The sequence below is a fragment of the Varanus komodoensis genome, unplaced genomic scaffold, assembly GCF_004798865.1.
Source record: "Varanus komodoensis strain SLA01 unplaced genomic scaffold, ASM479886v1 scaffold1, whole genome shotgun sequence".
NCBI classification, from domain to species: Eukaryota; Metazoa; Chordata; class Lepidosauria; order Squamata; family Varanidae; genus Varanus; species Varanus komodoensis.
In genome coordinates, this window is record NW_025335268.1 from 133,584,364 (window position 1) to 133,606,954 (window position 22,591).

General features: G+C 39.6%; 1 protein-coding gene across 9 annotated transcripts in view; it reads left to right on the forward strand.

Moving 5' to 3' along the window:
- TRAF3IP3 (TRAF3 interacting protein 3) overlaps positions 1-22,591 on the forward strand; it is a 36,906-nt gene that overhangs the window by 2,721 nt on the left and 11,594 nt on the right. For 8 of the 9 annotated variants that reach the window (XM_044447012.1, XM_044447004.1, XM_044446997.1 and 5 more), the window contains 9 exons: positions 5,351-5,423; positions 8,652-9,032; positions 10,853-10,988; positions 11,347-11,404; positions 13,415-13,439; positions 14,690-14,719; positions 15,840-15,935; positions 19,871-19,942; positions 21,638-21,778. In XM_044447012.1, the coding sequence (XP_044302947.1) occupies positions 8,685-9,032; positions 10,853-10,988; positions 11,347-11,404; positions 13,415-13,439; positions 14,690-14,719; positions 15,840-15,935; positions 19,871-19,942; positions 21,638-21,778 (906 nt within the window). In that variant the 5' untranslated portion in view covers positions 5,351-5,423; positions 8,652-8,684. Of the gene's footprint in view, positions 1-5,350; positions 5,424-8,651; positions 9,033-10,160; positions 10,331-10,852; positions 10,989-11,346; positions 11,405-13,414; positions 13,440-14,689; positions 14,720-15,839; positions 15,936-19,870; positions 19,943-21,637; positions 21,779-22,591 lie in introns of those variants that run through there. The other variant, XM_044447060.1, reaches the window with a different exon arrangement.

The window sequence follows — 22,591 nt, forward strand, 5'->3', positions numbered from 1 at the left end:
GCCATGAATAACGGAGGGTGGTTTTATCCTTTGGGGTGGGTAGTCTGAAGCTGTATCATAAACACACACACGCACACACACAAAATAAAGACAAAAAACCAAGGATATTAATAGCCCCTTTAACCACCACTACCCCAGTACAAACATAAAAACAAATCTAGATGCATCCCTTGTACTTACTAAAAAAGGTGGTTTGAAAGTTAACCAGGGAATTTGCCTTTCTGTGGTTCGCATAGATAGGGATGTAAGTGATGTATACATTATCATACATTTGAATACCCACCTGTTGTATTCATTCTTTCCATTGCTTTTAACAGACTATTTCCATCAAAAAAGGAAAAAGTCTAAAAGGGAAAGTCAAACATTTTTTAAAAGGGTTCACTGCACACCAGAGTTAAAAATATGCAAAAGAAAGAAAACTCTTCTTGTTTTCTGAGATGACACATATTCATTGTAAAATGTTGCTAATTTTAAGGGATCTTGCTGTCAGTGGACTTAATGTTGGATTCCATATGAGAAACAGTTTGTGACAACTTTCTTAGCTGCTAACAGATTTTTCCTTCTAAACCCTATGAGTAAGGAACGCTGATTGCTTTGGATAATAGACTAGCCACATGTCTCAAACATACTGAGGACTGTTCCCTGTTTGAAGGCATCCTCTACTTGAAAGGCTGCTCAGTTCAAATCTAGTTTAAAGATAAGGAAGCAAAAGAGCAGAGGCTTGAACTTGCCATGAACACTTAGCGGCTAGACAGCAGCTTGACCCTAAATTAGCATGTGTAAATCTTATGCAAATCCATACCTCTTTTACCATCATTTGGGAATAACAGATTTCCTCTTTTTGTGATGTATAAATGAATATCCTATTAGTTAATCACAATACACATTTCAAAATACACTACAGGTACTCATAGTTTCCCTCTTCTCCCCCCCCCCCACCCCGTAGTACAGACAGTGACTTGAAGAAAAAGCCTTGGGTGGTATTACTCTCCCCTGCCTCTTGCCCAATGACATTGATCTGATCCAAGGTGGGAAGCTGCATTAACTTATAATCAATGTCAAGAATCCATTAATAGATCCAGGATGCAATGTGTAGTTTGGCTCTGAGTTAACAACAGTTGTACATTTGTACCAACTCACCAGTAAAAGGAATATTGGCAAATCTGATAAGCAGAAGTGGATAAATACAGATGACCAATATGCTATCTAGTTCATCTGCTTTGTAATCATGTGTTAAATTGTAGCAAATTGCAGCAGTAGAGAGGACCAATGACATTTTTGCTTAGTTTTGCGACTGCTGTTGCTCAACCATAGTTACTAGTGACTAGTTTGGCTACCAGGGATTGAAGACCTAACCCTCAATTCATTACTTCAGCACTTTGTCACTATGTTTTTTATTTTTTTAAAGAAAAGCATATGGCTAATAAGTTCTCACAATCTTGAAACTGTCTTCATAATATTGTTATTACTGTTGGTTCAAAGAAGAGAATCCCTCTAGTCAGATTGTTCTTGTTGTTATTTGTTTGTATTTCTCTTATGGAAAAAGAAAATCTGGCATTTAAAAATGATTGTATGCTTTTAAGCTTCCAAAATTCTCATATCAGTTTTAATTCCTATTGTGAGCTATTTTACATGATCAGTGGTGGTGGTGATGTGCCATCAAGTTGCCTCTGACTTATGACGACCTTATGAATGAAAGTCCTCCAAAATGTCTTATCCATGACAGCCTTGCTCAGCTCTTCCAAATACAAGTCTGTGGCTTCCATAATGGAATCAACTAATCCCATATTTGATCCTCTTTTTCTTCTTCTGACTTTGACTTTCCCTAGAATGATTGTCTCCTCAAGGGAATTTTGCTTTCTCATGGTGTGTCCAAAGTATGTCAGCCTCAGTGTTGTCACTTTTTCTTCTGAGGGAAGTTCCAGCTTGATTTGCTCTAGGACCCACTTGTTGGGCTTTCGGTCAGTCTAGGCCATTTACAAAGCTTTCCTCCAGCACCAGGTTTCAAGTGCTTCTCTTTTCTTCCTGTCAGCTTTCTTCACTGTCTAGCTTCACATCCAAACAGAGTAATCAGGAACACAAAAGTGTGGATGGCCTTGAAACATCCCTACATTTGATGGTCATTTCTAGTTTCTTTGTTATTGCCTTTCCCAGTCTCAATCTTCTTTCAGTTTCTTGGCTGCAGTCTCCATTTGAATTGCTAACTGAACCAAGGTATGTAAAATCTTTCAAAATTTGGTCTCTTCATTATTAACTGTAAAGTTCTGTAATTCTTCTGTGGTCATGATTTTTGTTTTCTTAATATTCAGCAGCTGATTTGTTCCTACAATTGCTCCTTTCACTTTCATCAGGAGTCATTTCAATTCACTACTACTCTCTACCAGTAATATGATAGCAATCTTATATCTTATTGATGTGTCTCCACCTATTTTCATACATTCCTCTGATTCTAATCCAGCTTCCCTTATGATATATTCTGCATCAGACTGAACAGACAGAAAGATAAAATACATTCTTGTCTGATGCCTTTGCCTATGAGAAACCATTCTGTTTGTTCATATTCTGACCTAAACTGTAGCTTCTTGGCCATTATACAAGTAATGCATCAGGACAATCAAGTGCTGAGGCACCCCCATTTTTTTCAAGACAATCCATAGCTTCTTGTGGTTCACATAGTCAAAGGTTTTGTTGTAATCTATAAAGCATAGACTGTTCTTCTGAAATTCTTGGGTGTGCTCCAGTAGTCAACATATTTTTGTGATATAATCTTGAATGCCTTTTCCTTTTTTAGAATCTAACTTGAACATCAGAAATGTGTCTCTCCATATAGGTTAATATTCTCTGTTGCAGCACTTTGCAATACTTTGACCATTGCTTTGCTTGCATGGGAAATTTGTGTGATGGTCCTATGGCTGCTGCAATGTTTTACATCTCCTTTCCTGGGGACTGGAACAAACATTTCCAGTGTGTCAACCATTGTTTTGTTTTCCATATGTGGTTGGCATACTCCTGTTAGGATTTTGACTGATTCACTCTCTACAGCTTGGAATAATTCTGTTGGTATCTGATATGTTGCAGGTGCTTTATTTTTTCCAGCTTTCAAAGAAACGTTCACTTTACTTGCTAATATTTTAGGTTCTTCCTTTCTGAAGGATTCTACTAGTGAGATCTTATACCTTGACATTAAACATGGAAAGATGGGATAGCTATTTAACAAACAAACTAACTGCCTTTTAAGGAGCATCTTGCTTTCCCTATTAACATCCTACTTTTCCTATATAATGCTCAAGATCATAGAACGATAGTTTGGTATACATCTTCTCTACCTGATGTCAACTATCATAGACTTCTAATACTTATCAAGCGATTAAATAGGTTGAATTTTTTTTTTAGGGGAACCCTTACTTTGAAGTTCCCCAATTTCACCACACATTAAAATAGATGGCATGGGAAGGTGGATGGGGAAATCACATAATGTTTTCTTAAATAGAGACAAACATGCAAATAGATAGTAGAAAACCTTATCACTTGGTTAGTTTGTGATATGAAACAAAGTAAGATGTACTACAAAGGTTTGTAAGAGTACAAGGGCCAATATACCTTTACAAGTCCAGGTATGCAGAAAGTTCTGAAGGATGACTGACAAGTGATATGAAGGTGAGGTAGAGGGGAACTAAGTGGTTTTCCAATCCTAGCTTTTTACAGGTTTGGCAGGTAGCTTCCATTGCAACTAGAGGAGAAACTGAACTAGAGGAGAAACTGAACTGAAGTCAGCAACACTTCAACTTGCCCTGTTCTTCCTTGATAGAGTAGAATGAAGTTGCAGGCTTCTGACTCAGTAGAGTGGACGGTACACCACCTCATTTCCCAACTCTGTTTACTAGGTGCAGTTCTCATTTCCCCTTTGAAACTTTATCTAGCAAGAGACTGAAGCTACCAGTCTTAGTGTGTTTTGTTCAATTGAGAAGAAGCCTACTTTGACAGACTTAGGAAGGTACCTAAGTCTGTAGATACTGAGCTGTTTTGTCTTGAAAGGAGACTCCATTGCAGAATGTGTATAGCTGGAAGAGGACTGTTTACTTAAGCTACCTTTTGTTTAAAAGGTGCAGTGCTTATTTTTGCATGGTATGCACACTTTGGAGACATGTTCTGAAACAAGAAATCTGATAAGCTTTCATTGAAATATGTGTTGAAGAGGGTTAACAACAAGTATCTAAAATATATATCACTATATACATAATACACAAATCTTTCTTTCTTTCTTTCTTTCTTTCTTTCTTTCTTTCTTTCTTTCTTTCTTTCACTTTCAATGGAAAAGCTATCCTTTCCTTCAGGACACACTGTACAGTATTTGTGAAACATCCCTCAGCTTGCAATAAGGAACTATTGCTTGAGAGAGACAACTTTTCACCATCACCACCTTCTGGACTCACAGAGTTCATTTCATGATTCTTTGGGCCCTGCTTTAGTCTTAAAATAAATTATCTTATGTCCTTGAATGTGTGCAGGGAAAGCCAAACATAAATCCACTGATGTTTGCAGTTGATGTTGTCCTTTGTATCTCTGTTGTACACAAGGCACAGATGTCATGTTCAAGCTCCAACAAATATCAGTTCAAATTATGTACTTTACTTAATTTATCCTTGAGTTTTCAGGGTAAATACAAGGATAAAACATAACAATACTAGATAATGTACACTCAAAACAACAAGCCAAGCAGGTGAAAATAGAATATATATATATATATATATATAAAATGGGAGACTACACCTCTCTCACAAGAAAGAGTGAGTAATAATTTTTTAAAGATGAGTAAGATCGAGTGTTTAGAGAGGGATGGGTATAAAATTGCTTTGCTTTGCTTTGCTTTGCTTTGCTTTGCTTTGCTTTGCTATGATGAGCATTATACCATTGCCTTCCCCAACCTGGCATCCTCCAGAAGTGTTGGCTTTGCTGTCCAGCACACTGGAAGGGCACTAGATTGAGAAAGGCTGTATTTTGGTGTTCTAGTCCTATGCCTCACTTTCATTAAAAATAATATAGCTACAAAACTTTTTTAGAAATAATTAGAAGATTAATTAAAAAGCAAAACCAAACCAAAAAAAAAAAAAAAACCTCAGGTTATGAATGGAGTCCACTGAAATGCAGAATGTCAAGTTGCAGTTTTGTTTATAGTTTATGGTGGAACAGCTGGGAGTAACCCATCTGAAAGCAGCCTCTGTTAGAACTGGAGGTGTCTGTTCATGATCAAAGGCCCTGGATTAAGATTGGATGGCCTAAAAGTTCCAATACTCATAATAATTTCCACAACAGCAACATGATTATTATTTATATGCTTAATTTCGAATAGGTGAAATCTCTTCAGATCCAAGAAAGCTGTCTGCATGTGATTCAAACCAAGCAGTGAAAACACATAAAGTAAAGTAAGTACAAAAAACCATTGAGTTGGTAATAAGGGATATTTGGATTCTGTAGGCATTTCTTCTCCAAACTTTTAGAGCACCTTACTTCTGTTTCCTGGACTATATTTCCTTCTTCAACTTACGTTACAAAAGTCTGCTTTGAGTCTTCATCTCGTCTTACTCTCCTGCATTGTTGCCTTCTGCCATGTTTAGGAGATTAGAATATCCTGTTTCGTCCCTTTCAATCTGTCTCTCCTGCTGTAACAGAACTATCATGCTACTTCTTTTAAAAGGAACTCAAATGAGGACTATTGTGAAAAATTGTGGGAAAAGGTCATTTAATTTTAATTGAATTAATTTTATTCAATTCAAGCATAACTGGAACTCATGATTTCTACATATGTTAAAACAGAATAGCACAACTAAAAAGACAGCATTATTATACCATTTTCTGCTGTAAACATGCTATTCTGTTCTTATCTTGTCTATATTTGAATCCCGTTGCCTCATGAATGTCCTTATGATGTTTTATCCATTGTTAAAATGCAAAATCTAATACCATCAGTTAAACAAGGCTACAGAAATATTTTTAATAGTTTTCCAAGTCCCATGGTTCTTCCACCCTTTCCCAAAACTCTAGGTGCTCAAGAAAGTAAAAAGAGGTAATACACCCTATTTGAAGGATTACAGGATTTTGATGTTTACCTGTCAAAACACAATGTGGATTTTGACAGGAATGCCAAGGGACATACATACACATATGCTTATGCTTATTGCCCTGTTAAGAAAACATGATTAGCCCTGTCAAAAGCCCCAGTTTAAAAGAAAGCCTGAGCCTTGACAGCTCCTGTCAAAACTGACAGCTGCTGTAATGGGGGGCAGGGTCATGCTGTTCCACTTTCTCAAGCACCTAGAACCTTGGGAAAGGGTGGAAAAGGTGCAGGCCTCTGAAAACCTCAAGTGCTAGGAGTTCTATGGGCCACTTTCTCTTGCCAGCAAAGATTTTGCTTCCTCCTTGGCTTTCACTGGACAGTTTGTCATTTGATAGCCGTCACTGGAAAGCAAAGCAACACATTAACTTTTTTTTAGCTTTGTTACTGATGGTGCCTCCTGAACTTTTGTCTGGGGATACTTTCCAGGACATTCATGAGGCAAGGCTATTCATTCAGTCACTGAAAGTGTCCAAGTGCATACTTGTAAAAGATCAGTATTTCTTTTCTGTTTTAAAGGACAAAAATATTTGCAAAAATATCAGGCTGCTGCCTCAGAGAACATGAAGTACAATAGTGATTTCTGAAAAGATAAAGGCAGGAAAGTGAGTACAAAACCCTTGCAGTCTGCAAAGGGGCGACCAAACCAGCAACAGTTGCTCCAGAGTGCTGCTTGAGTGCTTTCTGGAATAGCTAGAAGTGGCCCAGGCAAGCTTGGGAAAAGTGGCAGGCGGTTCTACCTCTCTTGTTGAGAAGCTCAGTTGCCATTTCTCCAGACCCATGATTTACCATGTTTAGATGATATGACAACTCATATGAGTTCAACAACCTCTCTTTTGAGCCACGGATTGACACAAATCACCCTGTAGAAAGTGGTCCATATTTGCACAGCATGGTAACACACTGGGGCTTGTTACTCCGGATGGAGTTGTCATGTTTGCAAGGACCTGTCTGTCTGGATGTACCCACTTTTCCTACAAGCCATCCCTGTTAAAATACTAGGCACTGCATTTTGAACTAATCTCAGCTTCCATGTGCACAGGGCCTAGCACATAGCACACAGTTCTCGGATATGTACTGAGTAAAATCATGTACTTTTAGCTCCTAAATTGTAGTGCAAAGCTAATTCCATTCTAACTGCTTTTCCTGAATTCCTAACATGCTCATGTGATTCTCCTGTTCCAGTCACCATTCTGGGAACACACACAGGGATTATCCCACTGGCACAGGGAGTCTCACAGCAAACAGTGGTGGGAGAACAAAAGTAGTATTTTTGGCTGAATTATTTATTTATTTATTTATTTATTTATTTATTTATTTATTGAAGAATGTAGAATTCTTTCACACTGATAGAAAATCAAAGATCCAAAAGCCTTTGACAGATATGGCAAGGGAATTGCCAACATATGAATTGTGGAGGTTTTAATGAGGAAAGGAGGAGGTTAATAATACAGTCCTCATAAGAGGTAATGCCCAAACAAAGGCATTCATTCTTCTGGCTAAATTCTGATACAACCTGCCTATGTCAGTTAGACTGTAGTCAGAAACACACAGAGAAAGGCAGTAAGTAGAAGCCAAACTCATCTCTAGCTCTGAGCCTTAGTTTTTAGGGTTCAGGTTTTTTATGACTTCCTCAAAGTGACCATAAATATAATTAAGTATACAACATTAAGTGAGGTGACTCAGCATCTGTAATCCACTAGATTTATAAAAATGTGGTGAACACAGAAAGTAAAGCTCTGCAGGAGGTAAGTGGAGTTTGATTAGAAAAAAACAAAAACAGTGGTATGCCTGCTTATTGTTATAATACTTTAAGAATTATAGCCCTTGAAGTTTGATGCATCAAGAGAGAACAGTGGATTTTTATTATATGTTCCTTGGTTGAATCCCAAACAATATGCAAACCTTAAGCATAAGTAGAAGATGAAATGTAAGCTGGGTTTAAGGGAAGATGCCCCATTTTCTAAAAGTACATCTATTACTGATGTTCCCAGGCATTAAAAAGTGGTTTTTAAAAAATCAAATAAAACCTGACTTTCTGCTGAATGTAAATAATCCAGTGTGCTATAATGGTTAGAATGCTGGGCAGAGACTCAAGAGATATGAATTTCAGTTCCTACTTGGCCATGAAGCTCACTGGTTGACTTTGGGCAAGTTACTATTAGTCTAACCAACTCATAGAGTTGTTATGAGAATACCACAACACTGTAAGTCACTTTGGGTTCTTTGCAAGAGTAAAAAAGATGGGAGGCAAATGTAATATACTACTAATAATTCTGAAATAACTCTGCTAAGTGAAACAGTGGAACTTCCATAATTTTCAGAAACATAGCACACTGCAACCTGCTTGCAGAGCAACTGCTTCTTCTGGGAGCTCAGACTATTTTCCCATCATTGTATCTGGTATTGTATGATGCATCCATAGTGGAGATACCAGCATTTTATTCCAAAGGGGCTGCATACAAAAACTGTACAGCCTACATGCTGCTGACTTGCTTTTTCTTGGTTTCACTAACTGTCTCTCTGGTGTATTTGGCAGGTGCTGTGCATTGCCCTGGCTTGTACAGTCAGTATGATAACAGGATCTGGCAAATCTCGCTGTCCACATAGACCTCAGTATGAAAGTTATGAAGAAAAGTATGAACGCCGACAGGAAAAGCGTGGAAACATACGCAGAAGGAATAATACAACCATGTGCCATCTTGTGGGTAAAAACAAGAGGAAAGAGGCCAAGGAGCCTCTTCAAAGTCCCCGACAGAAAGAGTTTCTCCGAAGAAGGAATTTAGTAACTGAAGAGCTCAAAGGGGCAGAAGTATGCATGTCTTCTGGGATAGAGGCATCACTGGTTTCTGAGAACAGAACTGGAGATGTGGGAGAAAGATCATCTTGGACAAATCTGAGATTATCACCTACCAACCAGGTAATACAAACAATGGAGGCAACATAAATGGGAGCCTAATCTTAAATATGTTAACTAGAAGATTAGCCCCAGTGAGCTCAATAACCCATTTGATTACATCCTGTTGATCTTTGCTGAGAGATTAGTCATGGCCTCTGATTTTAGCTTTTGTAAAACACCTAGAAATCTTTGGATACATAGCAGTATAGAAATATTAAAATAAATAAATAAAATTTCCCCTTTCAAATTGTCCCAATATCTGTTTCCTTTTGAACAGATGGAAAGAGTAATTTATTGATTTTCTTCCATCATTTCCCTCTTTTCTGTTTTTAATAATAGAGGGAGAATCATAAATGTATAAAACAGTAGAACTGGAAGGGATCTATAGGCCATTGAGTCCAACCCCCTGCTCAATGCAGGACTCAGATTTAAAGTATCCCTGACATCCTTTTGTTTGGCCATCCCACATTGGCCTCCCTAGATAATTGGTTCCATCATTGTATTGTTCTCACAAGTTTTTCCTGATGTCCAGCCAAAATCTGGCTTACTGTAACTTGAGTCCATTTTACTGTGCTCTGCATTCTAGCATGATTGAGAACAGATCCTGGCCCTCCTCTATGTGACCACCTTTCAAGTACTTGTCGAATGCTATCACATCTCCCTTCAGTCTTCCCTTCTCCTGGCCAAATATACACAGGTCTTTCAATCTCTCCTCCTAGAGCCTTTTCCACAGTCCTCTCATCATCATCGTTGCTCTTCTTTGAACTTTTTCCTGTTTGACTGCATCTTTCTTGATATCTGATGACCAGAACTGAAGACAATACTCAAGATGCGGCCTAACTAGTACCTCATGGAATTTGCAACAAATTCTTACATTAATGCAATACAAAATAGCATTAGCTCTTTTTTTTTTTTTTTGAGCTACATCACATTGTTTGCTCATGCTCAATTTGTGATCTCCAACTTTTCCAAGTTCCTTTTCACTTGTAGTACCGTTGAGCCAAGTATCCTCCATTTTGTAAATGTGGATTTGGTTCTCTTTTTCTAGGTGTTGAACTTCGCATTTTTCCCTATGGAATGTATTCTGTTGCTTTCAGCCCAGTGTTCCTATCTATTCAGATCACTTTGAATTTTGTTTCTGTCTTCCAGAGTATTAGCTATCGCACCCAATTTTGTGTCATCTGCAAATCTGATCAGCATTTCCTCTACCTCCTTGTCAAGTCATTAATACAAATAAAAATGTTGAAGAGCTCTGGGCAGAGGACTGATTCTCTGGTACCCTACTTGTTACTTCTCACTGGTTTGAGAAAGTGCCATTGGTGAGCACTTTTTGATTCTGATTCTGTAGCCAACTGTGGATCCACCTGCTAGGTGTTCCACCTAGCCCAGTTTTAGCCAGTTTGCTGATCCAAATGTCATGGGACACTTTGTCAAAAGTTTACTGAAATCAAGATATATTATGTCCACAGTTCACAAAAGAGGTTAGCTGATCAAAAGATGAGATCCAGTTAGTCTGATAAGATTTGTTCTTGATAAGTCCATGCTGGCTTTTAGTAATTACTGCATTGCCTTCAAGGTGCTTACAGAGTAACTTCTTTACTATCTACTTCAGAGTTTTCCTGGGACTGGCAAGCTAACTGGTCTGTAGTTCTTAGAATGTCAGACTGATCTGTAGTTCCCAGGATCCTTCTTTTTGCCTCTTTTGAAGATAAGGACAACATTAGCCATCTTCCAATCAGCTTACACTTCACCTATCCCAATTAATCTCAGTTAACTTGCTTTCAACTAATGTGACTTCTCTTCTCAGCTTTGAGGCCAAACAAAATATTCTTTTCTTTCAGGAGACTTTGAATAACCCTACTGCCCAGTTTCTTACCCAATTTGTGCTGTGTGAATCCTACAATACATTTGCAGATGGCAACTTGGACTCCTCACCCAAAAGCATGCTTACTGTAAAAGTTTCCAAAAGCTGTAAAGGTAAATGCCAAAGTATAAATCATCCTTATATTAGCCAATATATAACTTAGGTCTATATTTTCAGTTATTCCACCTGAACTAGTCAAATGCTCTTGCAACTAATTCTGTGAAGTTAACCTGATAATATTTCCTGTCTAAAGATTCTATAAGAGTAATAATATCATTTTCCTTCTATTTCCAGAAGTACAGTACCTTTAAAAATATTTTAAGAATTTCTCATTTTTAATTAAAACTATTTTCCAGCCATCTAGCTCCAGCTGCTTCCAAAAGAAATAACAATTCTGTTGAAAATGTCCAATAATATTTTTTTTCTTGTTCAAAACATTTATATGAAATTTCCTCATTTGTGTTAATACAGGTACACAAACTACAACCGAATCAAGTGCAGAAAAGAAAAACTCAGGGCAACAGACAGAGTAAGCAAGCTCATTAATGCATATCCCATTTTTCCTTGGAGCTGGTATCTTTCAGATAGAATACCAGGGAATAAGTACTGAGAATTAGGCATTTTGAATATAATACAAACAGGTAGAACTTTTCATTAAGGACTTTACCCAAACTCTGCCTACACTTTTGAGGCATTACCAGTTAGGATGCATTGGGCACCTATTTGTTATTTTCCTTCTAAATGGATTCTCTGTGGTAACAAAAAAGGAAGAAACTATTGGAAAACACAAGAAACTTAGACACAGAAGACAGCCTTGTCTGCACCTCTGTGACCAAGGCAAGGTGATGACACAATAACAGCCTCATCTGGGATCAGTTCTGGATTGAAGATGATCTGGCTCTTTCATTAAACTTACCTGAATCCAACAGTTAGCAGCTCTGTAAGTTGCACTGAAGTCCCGCTGCACCACAAATCTTCCTGAATTGACATGGCAGAATGACATCAAACACACTGATGCATGAGGCTTCCATGCATGAGCAACATGGCCTACAGTAGGGTCCCCAGCCAAGGATATGCAAGTAATCCAGCTGGGGAGTCAGAATCCTGTGAATCGGCTCAGCTTGGACTCCTAGATTGTGGCCTATCAACCTGGCATGGGTGCCAAATCACTTAAGGCAGTATGCGGCCTTCCATTATTATTAACAGCAGGCTGCAATTTGTGTATTTTTATACATTAAAGCCAGGCTAATTTGCATTCCTTCCAGTCCCAATTTTCATAAATTGCACAGTTTGGCCAGAATTTATGCAACTTTCCATGTTGTTAAAAAATATAAAAACTCAAAAGCATAAATTGTGGTCCACTTCAAAAATGGAAGCTGCAGACAAAACCTAATACACCCAGCTTTTGGCTCTCAAGTCAGTGAAGTGCCAAAAGTCTGTCCTTCCCTATTGCCAACCTTTTCGGACCCATGGGGAAAAGGAGAACCTGCTGTGGGCACCATCACAAAATGCCTATACAATGGATCATCACTTGGCATCTACCTGTTGCATCTTATTCAGCAAAAACATTTGTTTCATGTTTGTTAGACACTGCAATGTCTCCTTAAGAAGGGATGCTCTAATTCATCTAATTGCTGCTAATGCAGTACACATGTTTTAGCAATGTCCAGTAGTTACTTCTTTTGTGCAGACAGCATAACACTGACAAATTTTGCACTGGAATGATCTTTCATAGTCAGTGACATACACACTTTTCAAAACTATTTACTTGCTTTATGGAAATTTACAGATGAAGGGGGAATTGATTTTTTTTTCATTTTGACAACTAACAGACTGACATTACAAAAATGGAAGGAAAAGTGTTCACCTCCTACAATGAGGACCATAAATTTCTTCCAAAATTTAAATGGGTGTCATATAGACACCAACTTCAAATGAAAGCTTATTTGGTTATTTGGCCCACTTTTGTTGAAGTCTATGTATAATTGCTAGAAAGTTGCATCCATTTCATACAAATTAATGGGCATCACACTGGGGACTTCTGAAGCCACTGGAAGGGCCATAGTGCCTGTAGACAGTGCCTTGGGGACTCCAGGCCTACAACATCAGGGAAGGTGTTCCTGAGCATATTGTAATGCTACTTTGCCTTCAGAGCATTCACAGCAGAGAGTCCTTCTAGATCAGGGAGTCTTTCTTGATCCCTAATTCTAGGGTTCAACCCTACTGCTCCCAGTGCTTACCATGGCAATTTGGGTCCAAGCTGTTTTGGCAACACATCATAGAAAACTCTGCAGGCTACTGCAAAATGCATTGTACAAGTTGTTCTGCAAATTGTTGGACAACTCATTACAATTCCATTACTACTTTTACTAGAACTGCTAGTTCTGCTAGTTCTTCCAGCAGTTCTACAACCACTAGCAGAATTATGTCTACTAACACATTTTTCCACTAAAAGAATTTTGGCTATAACCCAGATGTATCACTTATTACAATAGTGGTGTGCACTGCTTGATAAAATACTGTTCTCTTTCTTTTTCAGCTGTGGAATCACAGTTTTAGATAAGGTAAAGAAAATACAAAATGGTAATATGAATCCTATGTCTTCAGATATTAATAGCTGATATATGCCATATATAAATCCCTAGGAATAATGTATTTTTAATGGTATAAACTACAAGCAACCTCAGCTGAGTTGCATGATCAGCTCTACGTGTTAATTCTCACAATCTCCACAAGGTTTTCAGCAGATTGCTCAGTGGAGATAGAAAAAAAAATTGCTAAGGTTTGTTCATTTTGCATATTGTATGAATGAATTATGTTCAAGAAAGCCAAAGATATTATTTGGATTACTGAAACCAAATGATTACACAAGGTTTTTTCAAAAAGTTTCCACACTTTGATTAAGTTTCCACTCTTAAGAATTTCAAAAACAAATTACATCACCTTTCTACATAGTCAACTTCCTTTGTGATGCATTTTTCCCAGCATCATGCCAACATTTTAATGCCATCAGCAAAAAATATACAAAATATTCTTATAAAATATAAAAGTGTGGAAACCTTTTGTATTAATATTGTATTGAACAATGAAATCACAAGCCACAAATTTCTCCTCTTTCTGAATGCCCATTGATTGGAGCCCAGCAGGACCTTAATAAACCTTCAGTTCTTACTAGTGATGGCCAAACTAAGCTCAGTTCAACTGGTATCTATCACAAGCATTACTTAAGAATAGTTTAACTGAGTGGGTACTAGAATCTGGAGCTGAGTTCTCTCCCTGCCCTGCATTTTCTTGGCCTGTTTAGTTTATAGTAAGACTGTCTTTTTCTGCCCTCTGTCTTGGACTGCAGAACTATCTCAGCAACATGGGCAGTAGTTGCAGTGCCACCAAACCATGTGGCATCTGACTTTTAGGTAAGCCCAGAACAGATATAAGACACATTACTTCTTGTCGTGTAGGTAATGGCACCCCAGCCCTAGTCTAGTCAAATTATTTCAGCCTCAGAGGGGTAGAATTCCACAAGCATCTCTCTTCCACCATTGCTTTCCTATTAAAATCAGTTGCCGGAGGGATTGACTCCCTAAATGGAAAGCTTGAACCTGAAACAAACCCCCTAAATTTAGATTTAGTGATGCTCAACAGTGGAATGTTGCACACTCATAATAGAGTGTTTGCTCTATTCTGACACCAAGAACAGAGGCCGAATATGTTGAGGCTGAGAGTTTCATAGTAACTGTTGCATTGCCTTGTCAAATGTTCACATTTCTCTATTAAGACTCAATTAGAATTTTAAATTCATTTATTTATATTTCAGGAAATTATCCAACTTTCTAACTACCTCAAGGTGAGTAACTAAAACTAACTAAACCATAACTGAAAATGACACTTAATTAGAAATGCTGGAGAGCTGGGTTTTGCTTTTGCCCTTGAGGTAGTAATGAAAACTTTATTTAGGGTCAAAGGTTTACTGAGATTTGGTACCCTAACAGACAGCTTGAAGTACTACAAGCAGTTCCTGAAGGGAAACAAATTAGCATGTGCTTTGGAGCTTCGACAAGATCAAGTCTGCCACCCTGCCATTTCCATGGCTGCCATTTTGAGCTACTGACACTGTGAAGTATAAGGGTTTTTGTGGTGCCTGCTTCACAGGCCTGATTCCGCTGTAGACTTGCCTTGCACTCTGCTATTTATTTATTTATTTATTTATTTATTTATATGCTGCCTTTTTCCTACAAAGGGCTTAAGGCAGCTTGCATCAATCTCCTCCTCCATCTTATCCCCACAACAACAACCCTGTGAGGTAGGTTGGGCTGAGAGTCTGTGACTGGCCCAAAGTCACCCAGTTGGCTCCATGGTTGAGCGGGGGACTCAAACCCGGATTGCCTGAGTCCCAGTCCCATGCTCTTAACCACTATGCCACACTGGCCCTTGATTCCTGCCTGCTCCTGCTTCTGGCCTGTCCCTGCCGTCCCTCTGTCCCTGCTATGCTATGGTGGCGTCTGATCCTTGCCTGCTTCTCTCCTTGCTTCTGCCTTTCTTTCTGCCATGACGTGTTGATATCTGACTATTTTTCTGTTCTTGATTCTCCCCTTGCTCCCGGGTCTGCCTTGTCTTGTCAATATCTGTGCTTGCTGGTTTCTAATTCTACTTCAGTTTTTGCCACTGGACTCGCCATGCCTTTTTGCAAGTTCCTGTCTTTGACATTCCCACTGTCCCTAGTACATTCATGCTAAGATTTCATCGGCTCCAGTCTTCATGTTCTGGCTAGAGACACCTGCCACCTACATCCCTGACCTGAAACCCAGAACCATCCTGACATCAAGTGTTCTTGCTTCATTTTGGAAGGAAAACCCCCACTTGGGAGCTTTAGGAAGGCCATGCTGCTGATAGAGGATGAATTCTGGCAGTGCCTGAGATACCTTTGCTATACGTCGCTGAATCAAAGTTCTTCTTTTCTCTTTTAGGAGGCGCTACATCGAGAGATAGTGCTAAAGCAGAAGATGGTGATTTTACAGGAGCTTCTAACCATGCTGCTGAAAGCAGCTGAACAATCATGGAAGGTACCAGACGGCCAGGCTAAGGCCTGAGATTACTAATATCTGTACCTACACATTTATCAGGCAAGGGTAGGCAACACTTGGCCTGTGAGTCCCACAGCACCCATGGACACTTCTGTCTGCATTTCAGAAAGTCTTGCTGATGCCTGGAATTTGTTCATTTTGTTTAATTCAACTGTGTCTGTGGATGGCCAAGAGCACTTTGGAGTAAATCCCTGACCTCCAGCCACTTGCCATCTTTATCCCCCTGTGGAACTGTGCACTCCAGCTGGATGTGGAGACATTCTTAGGAAGTAGAGGCAATGGGTTGATGGAGGCCAGCATTTCACTTTGAAGGGCTCCCAGCTATCAAGGGATTGGAAAACATAAAAAGAAGAAGGTAGGAATGGGCAGACCTCATTGCCAGTATGCAATGAGCTTGGGGATGATGGGAGGACAATTGGGGATTACCTGAAGAATTAGGTGACAACTTGATGTCATGGGAGGGGAAGTAGTGGGATGGGGGCAGGTGTCGGGAGGACCCAGAAGCAGCCCAACATGGGGAAGAAGGAAACAGGGAGACTGGTCTTGGGGTGACCCAGTGGAGAAGTGAGGAAGAGGGAAGTGTGTGTGCATGTTTGCATGCATGTGTACATGAGACAGTCAGATTGACAGACACATTGCATGTGAACATTTGGGAGATGACCCTAAAAATGACAGAGAAATGAATACTGAATTGGATGGATTTTGTGAGCTGTAGGCATGGGATAAAAGACAGAAAATCTGGCTTGATGATCCTAAGCAGGAAAGAGAACTGTGGGTTCAAAAATGGTTTTCTGTTGTCTTTTCAAGCTTCGTCGGTTTACCCTTCTGTGTAATGTATGTTCTGTGACCGCTCATGGCCACCATGATGACGATTTGATAGCTGCGTGGTTTCTCACGGCAGCCATATTGTGATGGAGCCTAGAAATTTTCTCAACATTCCAAATTTATATTGGTCCAAAGGCCTGGAGACCCCTGTTATGGGGCATGGCTACGTGCCCACTCAGATTTCCCCTACCTTTAATAGTTACATAGAAGATGCACCTTGTGCAGAAAGCACTTTTTGTTAAAGAACTGGAGGTAAAGTTGTGTGCATAGCATTCATCTCATTTAAAAGAAGACCTCTTTTAAAATAACTGCATTGCTGCTCAAATAAAATTCAGGTTTGTCTGGCTAAGTGGGTGTGCTACTGTCTCCAGTGCACCGGGCGCTTGGCAATTGGTGTACACAGGACTGTATACACATCTTGGCAGTCAGGCTGTCTCTCCTGGTGGAAGTGGATTTTTAAGCAATCAGTGGAAATTGTATTGAAAAGTGCCAGGACAGTTTAAACCACATCCTCTTGCAGGATGGCAGAGAAATATGTTAGAATTGTGAGCAGTGATTGTGCTGTCAAACTTCCCTAATCAATACATTATTTCAGTATAGTGTAGTGATCTGAGTTGAAGTCCCTGATTGTCTATGAAACTCACTGGATAGCTTTGGGCCAGTCACTGACTCTCAGTCCAACTTACCTCACAGGATCATTGTGGGGATAAAATGGAGAGGAGGAGCACCGTGTAAGCTGCCATGCAAGAAGGAAGTAGAACAAAATATAAATACCTCTGACTTGACATTTATATCCTGCTGTTCTTCTTGCAAGGAATACAATGCAGCTAATGAGGTTCTCCTCCATTTTACCCTCACAACAACAACCTTGTGGGGTAGATACAGACTGAGAGGCAGCGAGCAGCCCAAAGTCACCCAGCGTATTGCATGACTGAGTTGGGACTGAAATCAAGATTGCCTGTGCTCCTGTCCAACATTCTTAACCAGAATGGCTTTTCAAAATATTTAGGTTACTTCCCGGACGGCTCTTCACACTACCAATCACAGGACACTGTAAAGCTGTTTTTTGAAGAAAGAAAAAGCAGGAGGTTTACAAGTAGAAGATAGTATCTGGAACTTGTCAACCCAACCCTTATCCCAGTAAAATTCCATTAATAAGTCTGGATGATTGCATGAGAAAGCCTTTACTGACACAACTATTGGCAGTGTTAAAGTTGAGCCCTTAAGAAAATGTATCATAGGAAAAAATGCAGTGTAAAATAGTTCACAGAAAAGCCCAAAAGTTAGATGAGTGAGAGCTCAGTCAGAACAGGAATGCCTGTCATGTACTCTCAGCTGCAATGCGGTTTGAGACTTTTTCTGTGAAACCTTTCTGACAGACTTCAGAGGATCCCTGCAGAATAGCTTGATATGCTTGCTGGCAGGAAGTGGTGGTAAAACTTGAGCTTAGCAACAGGTTGCTGTGCGCTTTGTCTCTCAGCATTTGTGTTCTAGTTTCTGTTGCAAATCCTCTCTTTTAGCTTCTCATGAAAGCAGCATTTATCTGCTGCGTTTCAGAGCACAACACATTAGAAATTATGAGAGCTGACACTGGAAATGCAGGAAGAAACAAATTAGCTGAAAAATAGGCCACTTTTCAAAACCACAGGTGGAATCTAACATTTTAAGTGCTTCAGAGTGCCTAAGAAAAGCACAAGATAAGACTTGTCAGGAATTGCCTTTTGAAAATCCCATTTAACAGTAGACATTTTATTCAAGAAAACTAACAAATAAGCAAGCCAACAAGCAAGCAAACAAGCAGAGTTTCCATTTACAGGAGGCAATCCAGATCTTAAATATGTGTTCAAACTTGCATGGGAACCAGGGTAAATTAGCATGTCTTTTGCCTGCCTTAGGTTTTAATTTTGTTCTTATCTGAGATGATCATGATTTAATATGCAGCACAGGAAGAAGAAAAACAGGGAAGTCATCTATGTTTATACAGCTGTATGTTATTTTTCAGTACCAGGCCCTTGCTTCTAATTAGAATCACCTGAGCTTCTAGTGCATCTTGCAGGCAAGCCTCTCACTGTGCATTCACCCCCCTCATTCATGGAGCTTCACAGGAGTAGAGACAACATTTCTACACAAAGCAGAGACTTTGAAGGCAGTTCTAAAAGTCTCTTTCTGGAAGGCAAAGATAATCCAACAGGCTATTCTGTCATCCTGCCTGTGATGCAGAGGCAAAGTTTTCTGGGACTTTACCATGAGCTCTCCAAATCAAACAAAGGGTGCTTCCTATATAGCTATATAGTGCTGCTTTGAAGAAAAGGTATTACAGGAGTATAACAGTTTGGTGCCATATATTATTATCCTAATCTAAAGGACAGGTTTGATAAGATTTTCAAGTTACACAGCTATACTGCTGCAATGGTAATTATTTTTTTAAAGACCTATGGTTGAATATTCTGACAATAAAAGTGTGGGCCAGCATTAACTGTTTGGAAAATTAGGAAGGGGAGATCAACTTTTAGAAAAAGGCTTTTGGTGCTCTCTTCCCAGACCCAGAGGCAAAACTCAAGGCTGAATGTGCCTGCCTATGAGCATAATGGGAGCTCACCAGTGAAGAAGTGCTTGTTCTCTTTCGTTCCTGTACTAATTATATCAGTGTTCCCCAAAGCCACAGTACCAGCCACTTTCACCAGAGCTGAGAGTCAGAATTTTGCTTTAACTGTGTGATTAGCAATCAAACATAGCAAATTTTTTTAACAGAAGAACTGTGCTGGGGTCAGGTGGAATGGAATAGACAGGGTAGTTGCCATCAGGACTCCAGTATGCAGTGAACAGACACAGTTTGATCAGTCTTATTGATATCAGTGGCAGCCTGAAACATCCATTTCATTACCACTGAAATCAGTGGAAGTTAAAGATAGTTATCTTCGGGTGAATTGTACCTGTACTCTGAAAAGGGACTCCAGAAAACATGAGGGACCCAAGGTACAAAAGCAATGTGCAAACCTAGGAGCCTAAGGAGTGACTTTCCTCTTTTTTATTCTTTACAAATCTTTGCAATCTGATGTTCAAAATTTCCCACACTATTTCTCTGTCAGGGTCAGTTGAATGAAGACAAACTCAAGTGCAGACTGGGTGCATTGGAGAATCAACTACAGATCTGCTCTGAGGTAACATTTTTTGCTCAAAAGCGAAGGCCCATTTCTCAATGCTCAGTTAGTTTTTAGTATTTCTATCTGGGATGGCCATCTTCCTGGAAGCTGTTCTATTCTTTGGAGAGAGATGCCAGGTAATGGTGTATTCTGCAATAGCATTGGCAGATTCTGCAATAAGATTGACATCATTGAGGCCAGAGGTGCACAACCTGTAGCCCCAAGGTCTTTATTGCGCCCAGTACTGCCAGTGAGTACTCTCTACTCCCTTCTTCAGAGATCCTCCCCAGACTGCTCTTTCCTCTTAGCTTGCCACATCAGAGTAAACTATGGCAATCTCTGGAGAAGGGATTCTCCAGCCCATCTCCCAGTGATTCTCCAATTGGTTGTTGCTTCTGACCCCCTCTCACCCTCAGAGCTGACAAAATGGTGCATCCCTGGTCTGGCTGTACCGCTTCATAGGTATGGATGAGAGGGGAAGTGATTTCAGAGCTGCATGGGGCATGATGAACTATTCAGTACATTTATAGTTTTTTCAGTGTCCTGATGAGGAGTTCTAATACTTGAAACACATTGAGCAATACTGAGGCCTTCTCCTGGTTCAAGCTCACATGTGGTTCTTTGTTTTCCAGAATGTGCATGCAGTAAATTATTGTATAATTTGCATAGAAACAGCCTGGAGTCTTGATTGTACTTTTCCTGACCGATAATAAAAGAAAAACCTTTTTAATCATCCCTTGATTTTGATCCTGGTGGTGTAAAAGGTATTCGATTGTTGAGAGCCAGTGTGGCAAGGTTGGACTGGGAGATGCAGGTTCTAGTACCCAGTTGGCCTTGAAGTGCATTGGTGACTTTGGGACACTCACTCACTTGCAGTCTAACCCACCTCACAGGGCCCCTGTGCTGAGGATAAAATGGAGCTATGGAAGCCACCTCAGGTTCCTTGTAGAAGAAAATGCAGGATATGAATGCAATGTAACAACAACAAAATGAAAAAATAAAATTCATTTGAAGGCTGTGTTCACTGGCCATCCGTGGCCTGGATCAAAACAAATGGTAGGCATGTCATGAAGCTTGGGTCAGACTAGATGGCCCAGGAGACCCCTTCTGACTTGCTTTGTTTCTATGTTTCTAAATGCAACCCTAAACCAAGAATTTTTAAAATACTATTGTTTGTCACAGCATGGCCTTGTCCAATTTTAATCTACCATTGATGAGAGTTGTGGGGCAAATCTTTACCAAATGAAATCAGTGCATTGTTCACTGTAAAAACTTTCCTGGGTAGGATGTTCAGTTAGAATACTATGGATACCATTTGTTTTAGTGATCTGAATTCAGTCTTATTGAAACCCATGGGTCTTAAGCTGGTCATGAATAACTTGTTCCATGGATTTCAATGAAACCAAATATGACTTAGAGGACTCTAACCCTATATTTTAAAATTAGGAAATATTCTTTAGCTCTTAATAATGATGACATTTCTCCCCCATTTTTTCCTTTTTTCACGGAACTCAAGGCAGCTTACAAGGTTCACCTGATCCCCACCTCTATTATATCCTCACAATAATCCTCTGAGTTATAGGCTGCGATTCAGCAATTGGCCCAAAATCTCTCAGTAAGCTTCATGGCTGGGTAGGGACTAGAACCCGAATCACCTGAATCCCAAGTCCAAGATTCTAACCACTACACCATAGCTGTCATTGTTTTCTTTAGAATTATTCAAAGAAGAACTTAAAGAAAATTATCCTGGAGATGGAAGATCAAAAGAAGAACTATGAGCATAAAGCAAAAGAATCTCTTCAGAAGCTGCTTGAGGAGAAACTGCAAGCAGAAAAGCAACTCCAGAATGCCCAGGTAGGCATGGGATTTCAGCCTACCACCAGTAGACTGTTGGGCAGAATTTACATGCCCTGGTCCTGTGGATGTCTGTCGTACAGGAATTGTGTTCCATATTAAGTGAACTGCAAAGCTGAAGCTCCAAAATAGTATAAAACTGTGTTTTCAGATTGTGATTTATGATAACTACCTCTTGGCCTTATTATTGACTTGGTTCCCACAATATAACAGCACACCATGGCCAGCAAGGCACAGTTGGTTATAATGTCATACAAACCTAACCTGGCTCATCATTGGTGGCTTGTTTTCTCTGAGAATCCATGGGCACTTCTATGGATTAATTTATCCATGGTGGGTTATCCTGTTGTGAGAAGTCAAATGAGCAATCCCTCTGTAAACTCCGGTGTTCAGTGACTCAATTTTTTGCAGGTTATCTTTACCCAGGAGATTATGAAAGATTTACAGATATTTCACAAAGCCCAGTTTTACAGCTTCTTCAAAACACACCTTGGTAGGGTAGTCCATGTCTAGCAGAAACTTAAAAAAAAGGTTATCTTTAAAAAATGTAGAGTGTCACAGCTAAAGAGATTTGAATCCTCAGCTGGAGCATTGTCTTTGAGGGGTGTCTACTGCCAAGGTGCAACAAATGCCTGTCCTGGAAATTGCCCAGAGGTGGCTCCAAATGCCCCCCTTCCCCAAGTTTCTCTTAGCAGTGCTAAAAGACAAGCAATCAAGAGAAACCAAAGGTGTGAGGGATCTTTTCCGGCAAAAATACTTTTGGGGAGGGAGGGGTTTATAATGCCTTTGTGCAAAGGTCCTCATCTCCTCCTC